At 41.6% G+C, this 14,182-nt stretch overlaps 1 protein-coding gene across 1 annotated transcript; it reads left to right on the top strand.

Moving 5' to 3' along the window:
- Nucleotides 1-160: 160 nt before the first annotated feature.
- On the top strand, nt 161-14,058 carry ATP6V1E1 (ATPase H+ transporting V1 subunit E1). The gene is made up of 9 exons (XM_082240655.1): nt 161-320; nt 5,935-6,000; nt 6,731-6,840; nt 7,462-7,528; nt 9,339-9,428; nt 10,006-10,074; nt 10,970-11,064; nt 12,611-12,698; nt 13,441-14,058. The coding sequence occupies exons 1-9, from the start codon at nt 288-290 to the stop codon at nt 13,501-13,503; spliced, it is 681 nt and encodes a 226-aa protein (XP_082096781.1). The 5' UTR covers nt 161-287; the 3' UTR covers nt 13,504-14,058.
- Nucleotides 14,059-14,182: the final 124 nt, after the last annotated feature.

The following is a 14,182-nucleotide window of genomic DNA, read 5'->3' as shown; positions in this document are numbered from 1 at the left end:
TATCGCTGCGATAGCCGTGCCTTCAGAGCCGGGATGCGAAACGTCATCACGCAAGCGCGGGCGCACTTGGCGGCGTCGGGACGGACCCTGCCTCCCCATTGGCGCATTGCCAGGGGTAAGGGGCGGGGACACGGTGACGAAGGAAGGGTGGGCGGAGACTTGCGTCAGCTGCTGAGTGACCCGAACCGGATTTGATCCCATTCCCTTACAGCCTTCCAAGGAGCTCGGCCCGAGCGGACGACTTGCCTTGCCTGTATTGTCCGCTTTCTCCTCCGCTCGGTCTCACAATGGCGCTCAGCGATGACGACGTCAAGAAGCAGGTACTGTGGGTGGGGGGGGGGCCTGAGGAGAGACCCTCCTTATCAACCCCATCCGGCCTCTCCCTTCCCTCGCGGCCCTGAGCCCCCTTGGCCGGGCTGTCATGTGACGCGCGTCCTTTTCTCTAAGCTGTGGAAAAGGGAATTCCGCGGTTGAAATGATTGGGGGGGGGACTTCCAGGGAAATACCTTTTGCATCCTGAAATACCCTTTGCACCCTGAGAGTCTGAAGAGCTGCTTTGTGGATGGGTTGAGAGAATGTGTTAGGGACCTGGGTTTTGCTTTGCTTTTCTGTTCTCAAATAATTGCATCTTGTTTCCTTATGGTTAAGTGTTCTTTGGATACCGCCCTTCTAAGAGCTGTATCTTAGGCAGTGAAACACTGGTTGGACGCCCTTTCCTTGGAGGTTTTTAAGCAGAGGTCGGATGGCCCTCTGTCATGTATGACCTCGTTGAGATTCCTGCATTGCAGGGGGGTTGGACTCTGTGACCTGCGAGGTCCCTTCCAACTCTACAATTCTGTGATTTTTAAGGGTAACGGGTTGCTTGATTTTTCTTCTTCAAAAAACCCCCAAAGGTTTAATAGCGAGCCAGTGTGGTGTAGTGTGCTTGGCCTGTGACCTGGGTTCAAATCCTCACTCAGGCATGAAGCTGGTCACGGCCTAACCTACCCTCCTGGGGATGTCAAAAGGACAAAATTAGGAGGAGAGAGTCAGGTGTTCCACCTTGAGCTTCTTGGAGGAGAAGGTGGTATACAACGGTAATCAATAAAACAATAACTGTATGGCTTCGTCCTATGTATGCTCAGTTTCGGTGTAAACCCTACCCTACTCCTAAATCCCACTGGGCTCAGTCCACCTTGACTTTCTTCTGAATCAACATGCATAGGCTGAAACTGTAGAAGTGTACGTGCATGACACTTTCAACACAATCCTTGTGAGGTTTTTTTCAGAAGCAAGCTTCACTGTGTTCAATGAAACATCCTCCTAAACACCTTTTTGAATATCTGCCGTGTTATTTATGTGCACAGGAAAATAGTTAATGCGCTATAAAAAGGGGAAGAGATCCATTTTATAATCCAGTACCCCTGGCAGTAAGTGACCAGAGCAGGAAAGTCCTTTTGTACATTTACTTGGTAGTAAATTCCCACTTAGTTCATTGGGGTTTCTTCTCAAGTAAATTTGCATGAGGTTCGGCAGAATACCTGTTGAATTTGGGACTTCCAAGTAAATATGGTTATGACTGTGCTGCAATGGGATTTAACCTTGAAGCTGAAATTCATGTGTGTATTTTTTGTTGAGGGGGGCATGAGGTAAGAAGAAAAGCTTGTTACATTAGAAATGTTCACCACCTCATATGCAAGACTACATGGATGTGTTCTCAATGAATAAACGTGAAAAGTTATCCCCTCCCCAGTTCTTTGTGCCCAAACAGGAACACACTGTTGCACACATTTTGAGGTTTTTGAGATGTACTGAGAAGGTGCGGAAAGCTACTTTTTATTACCATGGTTATGGTTATCGCAGCATCATGTCCTACCTTGTCCTTGAGTATGTGTCCTTGAACCGAAGTGTTTGCAGTAAAAATGACTAAGTATATCTCAAGCAGTAGATAGATGGAAAATGTTTGCTGTTCACAAACAGCAAACATTTGTACCCAAATGTTTGTACCCATTCCTATCTTCCTTTTTTTCCATATTCACAACTATCAATACATAGTGTTATTACCAGTGTAAGATTAATGGTTTGTTAATGGATAGGTTAGAAATGAGTGAGGATTTGCTGTGTAGTAGAAGATGCTCAATGTGGGGTTGCAAAATCATTTGTAAAGTAAAAATTGGCTGAGTTTGAAGGGAGGGTGACTATTGGGTGGGAAAGTTGGATATAAATGGATTTAGACAGGAAGCTAAAGTGTCTTACTATTGAATTAGACACAATAAAGGAAAGACAAATATTTGTACTTTAGCTATTTTTTAAATGGGCTTTGAGAGAGTCCAGCTAGAACCAATTTGTAGCCAAGGGTTCTTGCGGCATTAATGATAGACCTTGGGTGCTCACAAACCATAATATGGTACCACTGCTACTTGTTACTTGCACTTGTATACCAAGGGGCACTAAAAACGGGATAAAAACATTTCTTTAAAAGACAAGCTTGCTTTGAAGTGTGACTGCTCAGCCATTGACCACAAAGACATATAAATTCTCTGCTTATACTGCTTACTTCTGGACTAGATGCCTATCAGTAAGACGTGTTTTATCCCAACATAATGGTTTGATTGTAAACAGAGGATATCTTTTGGAACTCTTTTGTAAGAGGGCAGAGGAATGTTTCATCTTCAGACTATGAAACTAGAAATTCGAAAAACCCATTATTAAGACTCACATTAACTGATGAAAATAGGAAGTTCTGGTCCCAGCAACTGAACCTTTGGAGCATGTGGAACTTTGGGATTTGTAACATTTAACTCTAATTGGTTCATTGTGGCTTTTTTAATACCAAATACCACTTTGAGGGCTTCTGCAGAAAATTAATAATATTGATATTCGGGAGTTATATATATATATGAAAATAACAACAACACTCAGTTAAAATAGTCATTTTCCTGAAGGAACATTTGCACAATGGAATTTTTTGATATATAGTGCATGTGATTTGGCTGTCCTTTAGAGCTTGTCCTGTTGACTGTAAATAGTGTCCTTCCTAGTAGAACTGCCCTGAGCTAGGTTTGGGATGGAATATTGTGCTGAACGCTGCATAGATCCAGCCAGTGCTGGTAAAACATTGTCCCCTCACAGCTGACAGGCAGAGTACATAAGTTTTACTTAGTGTTTAACATCCATGAACTGAGCCTTTCTTCACATAAGTGACCACAGTATGCTTCTTACTGTTATTGAGAGGTTTACTTTGGGAGCAGGTCAATTTTTTGTTTGCGCCCAGATACCAGTTCTCCAGTATCTCAGGAAAAGAGCTTTCCCATCACCTGATCTTCCAGCCAGAGATGTTGGATATCGGGACTTCTCCAATGCCAGGAAAAGGACCATAGCTTAGTGGTCATTGTATCACCACTGCAGACATACAGAAGTTTACAAACAGTGTTCAAAACTCCCATTGTTCTATGCACATTTTGTGACATGGAAGTTCATTAGCACAAACAGTTTCTGAGCTCTGGGTGCAGTACAGTGCCAAAGATTTCAGATTAAAACTGCAGTATGGAAGGAAAGGAGGACCTTTTTCTGCTTCCCCACTTCCAGCTACTCTCCGAAGACTGGAGAAGGGACTCTCTTATGAATATTAGGGGGGTGGGCAGGGGAAGGATTAGACCATGAGAAAAATGAACACAGTATTTTAGCTGCAGCTCATTCATTTTCAGCTTTGTACTCTTACAAAAAAAGCACGCCTAGAATTTCCATTATTGCACCCATAACCTAGGTTTAAGGTGCCATTTAGCTCCAAGCTTTCATATCTCAGTTTCTAATGCTGTTTACAAATTATATGCTCTGCCACTGAGCTAAGGTCTCTTGCCTGGCATTGCACACCAAGGATGAAGATTGCATATTATCCTACACATTTGGTAAAACTGCTTAACATCTTGAAGTAGAAATCCTCTGGTCCCTTGGAAGTAGAGTGATATTATGAAGTCTTCATAATACTAGAGCTCTGAGCCAGCCAATGAAGCTGAATGTTGGAAGATTGAGGGAAGAAAAAATAAAGCGCTTCTTTGCCCAGCGCATAAACTATGGAACTCAGTCCCACAAGAGGCCGTGATGCCACCAACTTGAGTGGCTTTAAAAGAGGATAAACAGATCCATGGAGGATAAAGCTATTAATTGTGGCAATTAATAAGGGACGCGGGTGGCGCTGTGGGTTAAACCACTGAGCCTAGGGCTTGCCGATCAGAAGGTCAGCGGTTCGAATGCCCACGATGGGGTGAGCTCCTGTTGCTTGGTCCCTACTCCTGCCAACCTAGCAGTTTGAAAGCACATCAAAGTGCAAGTAAATAAATAGGTAGCACTCCAGCAGGAAGGTAAACAACGTTTCCGTGCGCTGCTCTGGTTCGCTAGAAGTGGCTTAGTCATGCTGGCCACATGACCCAGAAGCTTTACGCCGGCTCCCTCGGCCGATAAAGCAAGATGAGCGCTGCAACCCCAGAGTCGGCCATGACTGGACCTAATGGTCAGGGGTCCCTTTACCTTTACCGTGGCTGTGTTCCGCCTCCATTGTCAGGCAGTGCATAGCTGTTACTATGAATTGCGAGTGGACAGAGTGCTGTTGCTCTCTGGTCCTAGTTTGTTTGTTACAGGTATGTGCAGCCTTTCATCCATGGAGCTCAAGGTAGCACACACACAATTACCATTTTCCCTGTTTTATCCTCACAACAACCCTGTGAGGCAAGTTAGGATTCAGGATGAAAGTCAGTGACTGGTCCAAGGTCACCCAATGAGCCTTATGGCCAAGTGGGTATTTAAACCCCCATTTCTCAAGTTCTCGTCCAGCACTCTAACCACTACACTACACTACACTGGCTCTCAGGCTTTCAGTGAACATCTGGCTTGCGACTGTGAGAACAGGATGCTGAACCAGATGGGCCATTGGGCTGACCCGGATAGGCACTTGTGATCTGCACACATTGACCACAAATCATCCAGCAGAGGGTTGCACTGAGATAAATAAAGATTGAACGCACCTAACCATATACAGCTTTATCATCATAATAATCTTTTATAACATTTGCACAGGGGTACCCGTCCCATGTCCCTACACCATTTGTATTTTGAATGTGTTTAACTTCATAAGGGTTTGAATATTTGTCCATGAGCACAATGTCCCATAATGTACTTACGAAATCCAAGCTTCAAAAAGATTTGCATTTAAAGTTGTCTATTTCTTTGCTATCACTAATCTAGATGCAGGATAAATGAAGGATTATATTTTTATTAATTGTATTCTAGATGCAGGATAAATGAAGGATTATATTTTTATTAATTGTATTCTTAATATGAGGAGTAAAATAAGTTAAAGGGCTAGTTTTGGTTTGGGTTGTAGTGGCTGTCCTCTCATCTGATTATTTGAAAGATTTTCCCCCAAAAGGGAATAATTTGTGGGCAAAAACCACCACATGTATATTAGAGAACCAAGGAAATTTCATTGCCGCCAGCAGAGTTTGGATGTATTGTGGTTAATTTTATTAAGTCTCAAAAAAGTGGCATCAATCGGGAGGGGGGAGGACTCACACCTTCTATACTACATAGTGTCCTTTTATTGACTATGTTAGGACAGTTGAACATGGTATTCACCCTTCATTGAAACATGAAGTCCTTCATTTGACGGCCTACACTGGAACATTTAAGATCACAACTATCAGCTGATATTTTTCTTTCTTTCCCAAACAACTGTTAAGCTTTGTATTCCGTTTGTGGGTATGTTCTGTTAACTGAAACTAAGAATTGGTAAACATTTTTTTTTTAAAAAAGAGCTTGAATATTTGGAAGCTCATTTTTCAGTCTTGGTGGCAAAAAAAACCACTTGTAACACATAGGTTGTGAGAAATCCTGGGTGTTGAAAAGCAGAAATGTTCCTGCAGGCTTTCATGGAAAATATAACTCTCCTTTCTGTTACAGATCAAGCACATGATGGCTTTCATTGAACAGGAAGCCAACGAGAAGGCAGAAGAAATAGATGCTAAGGTAAACAAAAAGTATCTGTCTCATTCCTGCATGTGGAACTTCCTTAAAAGATGTTGGCTTCTTTAGATAACTAAAAGCTCATTTGTGGCAAACTGAATGTTTGCCAGTCCTCCTCCTGAAATGTCTCAATGAGCCCTATGTGTGGATGCACAAATCTTTTTAACACTGTATCACCAACAAAGAAGGTGAGGGGTTATGGTTGGTGTCTAAAGTGAACATAAAAGCATGATCTGTGCATCTGTACTTGGATGTAAATCCCACTGAATTCAGTGGTGCTTCGTCCCAGGTAAGTGTGCATAGGATTGCAGCCTAACATTCCTCTCTAGTTTAGTAGTCTTGAATACAGAAATCAGTTTTCATGTATACATACTCTAGTAGTTAGAATTTAGTAAAAGTTTTAAAAGGGAAGGGAAGTGTAGGATGCTGGGACCAAATGAAGTTTCAGTTGCCAATGAAGACATTCATTAGCTATGAGAGCAATAGATTTTTCCAAGACGCCCCCATGTATAAGACACCCCCTATTTTGGGGGACTCTGATTTAAGAAAATAGGGGGAGATCTATGTAAAAGACACCCCCAAATTTTGGACATTATGGTTTTTTTTTGGGGGGGGGACCTAGGCTTATGCATGGAAAAATATGGTAATTGGATTTTGCAGTGTTTTGCAAAACACCCTATTTTAGTAGAAAAAGCAGCATATATCCCAGATGGAGTCTTATTCTTCCTAACAGGCTGAAGAAGAATTCAACATTGAGAAAGGTCGTCTTGTTCAGACACAGAGACTGAAAATAATGGAATACTATGAAAAGAAAGAAAAACAAATTGAACAGCAGAAGAAAATGTAAGTAGTCTGCTGTGACCCTTAACTTATTCTTGGTTGCAAGTAGCCAACATGGTATGCAGTTCAACCGGAACTAGAGGAGAGGTAATTCCACAGACAACATGTCATTTCCTGAGGGAAGCGATGAGACCCTGAATAAGTTCTCCCCTCCTTAAATAAATAAATAAAATCCTGAAGGAAGAGTACGATGTGTTGATGAAAAGTACCTCTGTTCCAGCCACCTTAATTTCTGCATCCACTTGTGTCCATCAGAATGAATTGCAGTCATGGTCCTGCTCACTGGTAAATTGTAATAAAAATGCAGTAAGTAGTGGTCTTTAATGTAAGAAACGATGTCACTCCATATAAAGTGATCTCAGATAAATAGCTGCCTATTGCTGTTTAAGCAGAGATTTGTGTGTGATCATCTGAGTAAGTCTTGGTGGTGGGTTAAATAGATTCCAGAAGTGGACTGACATTATGAGAGTTGGGGAAAGGGTGTTTACAAAGAGCTTTACTTTGGGCCTGTCTGGATCCAATATGGGGTATGCTTGGGGGGGGGAGGAGTGTGTAATAAATGACTGCTGGTTATACTGTCTGAAGCTTATGGCACTCAGTTCTGTTTTTCCATCTGACTTGCAGTCAGATGTCCAACCTGATGAATCAGGCAAGACTGAAGGTTCTCAAAGCAAGGGATGATCTGATTGCCGTAAGTATATACTTCCCTTTATAAAAGAATATAGATTCTTGCCATTTGTCTGACTCACAACTGGTGTTTTTTAAAAAGCAAAACTTTCAGGTTTCACTCGTGGGGCCTATTTGATGTAGAAAATACTTGGGTTTGGAACTTGTATGTTGTTGTAGGTCCATATATCCTATACATGGAAGGTAATACTGATCCTACTTTCTGCTATACTGGAGAATAAATAAGAAGTAAAGGATGCATCCTGCTTATTCTCTGCTTTCAGCCTGTTCATTGCTCCCCTCCCCCCCAGCAAGCATTTAACTCTTGCACAATACAACAGTGTGGGGAAAGAGAAAGTAATTGTACTCAGTGGCATGTTAATGGGGAGGAATTCCTTCTAAAATGGTAGAATGGGTGAGCCTGTTCTAGTTCTTAGGGTTGCACTACTTCAGGTGAGGGCTTATGTGAGTTAATGGTCCTCTGTACAGAGCAACTTCCTGAATACAGAAAATTAGCAAGTCAGGGGAAAGTTTCTCCTGATGCATTAGTATTGTTTTTGCTGGATTCTGATTTTGTTTGATGTTTAATAAGGAACACTTCCAGCATTGCCTTCTTGCCTAATTCTGTTTTTAACAGGCATGACAGTGTAAAACATAGTTACAAAACATTCCCATTCTTTCTGCTGGTTATTTGGGTTAGAAATACATTGGCTTAAATTAAAAATGAGCTGGAGGGCTACAGTTAATGTGTGTGTCACTACAAAATGCCTTTTGCTCACTCTACTGTTAGGTGAGAGTGGTAGAATGATACTCCATAAACAGAGCTCACTGCAGTAGAAATTTCATTGTTTAATTCCTGTTTCCCGTAACAATTCAGAATACTGTATCACTTTTTCGAGAGAAAGTTGTCCCTTTTGCAATTTGACTCTGATATAAGAATTGATTCTGGCAGGATGTGCTAACACTTGCTGTACTTGTTGTAGAGAGGTCTGAAGGAAACAGGCTAAGAAACATGAATTCTTTCACAATCAACTCAAACAGCTCAGTCACATGCTTGTGATGCATGAAACGCTCCAACTTCCTCTTTATATCATAACTTTATATTTGTACTAGATAAGTGATCAGGGTTGGAAGGAAATTTCAGGAATTCAGTCCAAAATGAAAAACTATAATATAGTGTTGAACTGTAGTATGACTGAATAACAGAACCCAGAATGGGTTCTGTAGAATAAAGTAAATTGACTGCAGTCTGGGATATATTACAATGGAAGGGAGCCTTATTCAAAATACTGGTATTATTAGGTGCAGACCTAGACCCGCCCCCCCCCCATGGTGTCCTCAAATGTCCCCTTTTGCTTGCTTCTATATATGTGGGTGCTGCTCACTTATAGAGAGGAAATAAATCACTATGCTTGGGGACAAGATTTTTGTGCGGAATTACTTTTCCTCCACCCATGGCAGTGTGGCCTGGTCTCTGTCAGGTTTCTGCATATGCATGTTGGACCAACGGTTGCACAGTCCTTTAGTCTTTCTATGAATCATAATGGTCATTTCACTAATGACTATATAAAATGGCCCTGTTACAAGTTAAATGTTCACAGTGGTAGTAAGACTTAATTTTTCCACCCCAGATTATGTTTAAAGGATTGTCTCTGGAAAGGCTATTTGTTGCTTGTGTTCTTAAAGCTGAGGGGTGCATCAATTACAATTAAATGCCTTAACTGAGTCTGTGCATTGGGAACTGGGGTTGGGGCAGAGGGAGTCTGCCTGAGGTTTAGTGTTTGACTGAAGGACATGGTGTGATCTTTTCTATCCACATTTTTCTCTCGTCGTAGGATTTGCTGAATGATGCCAAGCAGAGACTGGCTAAAGTAGTAAAGGATACTGGCAGGTACCAGAGTCTGTTGGATGGATTAGTTCTACAGGTAAACATATTCCATGCTTCCTACAGACTTGCATCTTTATGGTCTCCTTTTAGTTGTGGATATAGACCTCTTAAATCCAATCTATCAACTCTCCTTTGTATTTCTTAGGATGTTTCCCAGTTAAATTCCCTGCCTCTGGTTTCTCTAAGCTTGAGACAGCACTCCAACATGTATATAGTATGTAATCTACTAACTCCAATGCGACATGAAATGGTCAAGTTCTTATCTTCGCTAAAATTTCTACCTTTGCCATTTGTCTCCCTAAATGTGCTTGTATCCATTAAGTTCAGCAGACAAAGACCACCTCCATTTCTCCATTCAGAATGTTAAACTGCTAAAGCAGAACTTTTTACATTTTGAGCCGTCAACTCTGGAAGCTGTTACCCAGAGAGGCCTACCCAACCCAAGTTTTGTACTCCTTTTTGGCAAACCTTCCGCAGTATTGTGTGAATTTAAATTAAATATGTTTTAATTGTCCTGGGGTTTGTAAAGGTGTTCATTAAACTTAAGGGATTTGTCAGCTCGGATTGTATAAATTTTGCAAGCCACATTAAGCTCTTGTTCTATTTTTTAAAAGGGGTTTTATCAGTTACTTGAGCCTTCAATGACTGTCCGATGCCGGAAACAGGATCTTCAATTGGTTAAGGTAAGTTGTGTTTTTTTACTAAATGGTCATAAAGTAGTGTCTGGTGGCTGATAAGCTCCTTGGTGTAAAACCACACAATAAATGTATAGTTAAAGTAGCAGGGGGGTGGGGACAGAACCCAAATTTGATCAGAGACGTGGCATGAGGTAGATGTGTTATCCCATACAGTTTTCCTGGTCTAAATATCTATTTCCCCTTCCCTACCTCTTTGGCTCTGCCACTGAGCTGTCACCCCTCCCTCTATGCACATCCAGTTTGTGCAGGGCCCTTGTCAACAACAGATGTATGCAATTTATCTGCATTGTTCTGCAAACTGAATGGCACACCCTCAAGGAAATGTCTGAATTGCACATGGAAAGCTGCCTTTCATGTGCTGTATGAAACCACCTTGGTCCATCTAGCTCAGTTCCAACTCAATAGATTCGCAGTGAAACAACATGAGTTCTTCAATTGAAATCTGAATGTAATCCCCAAGGGACAAATCAGAGCTTGTGTTCTACCAGTGATAGGCTTGCCATATTTCAAAATTCATGACACCCACAAAGTTGTTGAGCTCTTTTCAAAAAGCCATCAAAATTGTTGAGCTTTTAATCTTTTGGAGCTGTTTCCACTGCTTTTTCAATCACCTTGCCATACATCCAGGTTTCCCCTGATATTTTACCAATTCAGCAAAATTCCCCCGATGTCATTTTTACACCCGAAAACCAGGATACGACAGGAATATTCCTGAAGTATGGCAAGTCTAACCAATGACCTGTGAGGGGCACGAATTCTTATGCAACCTGAGAGGCTAATGAAGTGGTGGTGGTATTTTGGGAGTGTAAATGGAATTGAGCAAATTATTTTTTTCTTATGTGAACATATAACATATATGTCCATATAAATCCTTTTTCAGGCTGCTGTCCAGAAGAGCATCCCAGTCTACAAAGCTACCACTAAAAAAGAAGTTGATATTCATATTGACCAAGAATCATTTCTCCCTGACGACATGTAAGAAAGATACATAACTGAAAAGGGGTTATTGGTACTACATAACATGGTAGAGGCAGAGTGTTATACATAGAACTTTCATGTGGAGAGCAGGGGTTAAAAATATAATAACTTTCTAACATCTAACGGTATACAGTGGACTCTCCAGATACAAACTTAATTTGTTCCAGGGGTCCTTATGTACCCCGAAAAGTCCACAACATAAGGCGCTGCTTCTGTGTGTGGCGCGATAGAGCGCTTCTGCAATGCACGCGCGACGAAACGCGGAAGTATACACATCCGGGTTTGCCGTGTTCACAACTGAAAGTTACGTTACCCGAAGGTAATGTAACCCAAGAGTCTACTGTATAATGGAAATTAGCACTGTCACATGCTCAATAACATATCCAATATATCATAAACCTTTCACGTACACCCAGAAAACAGCAGATCATCCAGTTGTAGCTCCAAAAGGGATGGAATTTGATATTTCCTCATTTTTGTGTTTTTAAAATGCCATCTTGTTCTATCACACCAGACTAATTGAAGAGCCAGTTCACTCAAAAGCTTCACAGTGCAGCAACAGATTAGGATGGCAGGACTACTTCTAGGTCCAAGGCTGGAATTGTTTAATAGTCCCCTCCCCCTTGGGCACGTTTATGCGGAAGTCCCATTGTACTCTATGGAATTTATTTTCAGGTAAACGTGTTAGTCTGTGATCTTATGTACACTGTGGAGTAAGTCCTATATCTTAATCTTGCTTCTCCGTAAGATGATCAGGAACCTAGGCTTTGTTAGAAACAAATATCCAAATGCCCCTAGCTACAACTGTCAAAGATCATTGTAAAACATGCAGATTCATTAAAACTTTTCCTTACAAGTGAAAATTGTGAGGGAAATATTTACCATGCTCTGATTTAACTTTGGTACGGACACCCATGCTCAAGCACAATTAGTGAGCTAGTGACTCATGGGCCACATCCGTCCTCCCAAAGCAATTTTATTTGGCCCACTGGTGTTCCACTAAAATGTAATCAGGGTGCAGTGCACATTTTGCTTCATTTCCTGTTTTAAGTAAAAATAGCAATGAATTTTGTGTGTGCGTTTCACACAGTAATTGTATTGTGTCATGCATAGCCTGAAAAGGCAATGAACTGCTGTCAGCAGAGGATCTTGCAGAAAGCAATTAGTTTTTTAACCAACCCTGTTGATGACTTGGAACTGCCTGATTACACACAGTCAAACCCATCAAGCATTTACTCCTAGGCGATGCTAAATTTTATTAAATAATTTGATCCTCTTATTCTCCAAATTGTCTCTGCACAGTGGTTCCAAAAAACCAGAAGTGGCTATTCTTGCAGAAAAAGATCCTAACGTTTTAAAAAGACTACGAAGACACACTATGTAGGGACACGTGTTGTTGGATTGAATAAATTACAGTTGCAGTGAAATGTAAGGGTTGAGTAGGTGACACTGATTCATCCCTCTGGCACATGACTTAAAACAGTAGTTTTGTCCGTTTTGTTTCATTCAATCAGACATTGTTTATCTTGTTTGTGTCTTCTAGAGCTGGAGGTGTTGAAATCTATAACAGTGACAATAAAATCAAGGTTTCCAATACTCTGGAAAGCCGGCTGGATCTAATTGCTCAGCAAGTAAGCCTGAGAAATACCTTCCATTTTCTCTCCTGCCCCACCATCCTTGAACCCCCGATTTTTTCCGAGCTTAATATCCTTGGCAAATGATTTGTACACCACTAATTATTTTGATGTGTATCCCATCTTGCAATCCAATGATTCTCAAGGCATCTTACAGTAGTCCCAAGCCCCACACAACTCAGCAGCCTGTAAGCTCCTGGCTGATGCAGGGGGGGGGGGCCTCCCTTCACTTCTGCAGTCCTGGGGCAACTGGTAGTTGAAGATTTCTGGCAGTGAGAGGGGAAGCAAGCTCCCTGCTCTTTCTCTCTGGCCATTCATTGATGCCACATCTTTGCCATCATGTTCTGCGTGGAAGGCAGGGACTACAGTGTCCCAGTGGCCCCCCGGCCAATAACGAAGGTCAGAATGTTTCCCTTCAGCTTTTCAGTCCCAGTGCAGCCCATAGTGGCTACAGGTGCTTGCTCTGAGGTCATAGACTCAGTTTGATGGTGCCAGTCCTCATTACCAGCATTTTGTTGAAGGAGAGGATCATGCATCATGGGGAAGGGACTGCTTCCTTTGGTATTGTGCAGTCTTGCACAGTTTGTGTGATGTGTCCCTCCAGACCTTTATCTTGCCAGTTCAGGGCTGATGCCTGCGCCTGCAATATCGAACAAAGTGCCTGGTGCATGTTGCATTCCTGTTCTTCTGTGCCATCACCAAACACATTGTAACTGCTTCTCTTTTTTCCCTTCAACAGATGATGCCAGACATTCGAACGGCACTTTTTGGTGCTAACAGCAATAGGAAGTTCATGGACTAAATTTCTTCAAGTAACAGTGGAAATTATTCCACTGCCATTATGAAGGGAATGCTGGAGCATCCCTAATAAACCAACACCCCTCTTAAAATGTAATACTCAGTGCTATATTGTGTTGCCCTGTGTATGTTCTTTGGTTAAGTTATACTACTTCTTCTTTTTGCATACCTGCTATGCTTAGCCTGACTTGAAGAGAGGCTGGAAGACCTCTGTCCACAGAACAGTGGTATGTAAAACAGAAATTGAGACGTTTAGGTCCCTTGAGACAGATTCCTTGGGGGTCAGTCTCTGCTTTGACTACTTCCCTCAAAGCATGTCGCCAACCTGTGTTGTTTATCCATGGTTTCCTTATTTAAAAGCTGTTTGATATTACATTAAATAGGGGGCATATGTTTATTTTGAGGGCCACTGTAACTTATGCTAATTTGGTCAACCCCAGATTCTTGTTCTGTATATGTGGTTTCAAAAATTATATATATATATATATATATGTATACACACACTTGACTTGTGCACATGCACAGCCTATACATCATTAAAATAAAAAGGTGTGTGAAACTTGTTGTTTTTCCTTTGCTCCTGCCCCCAGAGGAATAAGTCTGTATGAGGTCATCAAGCAACCATGTTACTGAGCTTTACAGCAACACCTTCCCTTCATGTAGTTTCAGTTAGGGAGTGTAAA

Source organism: Podarcis vaucheri, assembly GCF_965113315.1.
Source record: "Podarcis vaucheri genome assembly, chromosome: 10".
Lineage (NCBI taxonomy): Eukaryota > Metazoa > Chordata > Lepidosauria > Squamata > Lacertidae > Podarcis > Podarcis vaucheri.
Note: the sequence above shows the minus strand (reverse complement) of the source record. Positions and strands in the feature narration are given on the sequence as shown.

Bases quoted from the DNA above. Each gene is read 5' to 3' on its own strand.
- ATP6V1E1 (XM_082240655.1), top strand. From the start codon at position 288: ATGGCGCTCAGCGATGACGACGTCAAGAAGCAG. The intron at 9,429-10,005 runs GTAAACATATTC...ATTTTTTAAAAG, and splicing joins TGGATGGATTAGTTCTACAG to GGGTTTTATCAGTTACTTGA. The intron at 12,699-13,440 runs GTAAGCCTGAGA...TCCCTTCAACAG, and splicing joins TGGATCTAATTGCTCAGCAA to ATGATGCCAGACATTCGAAC.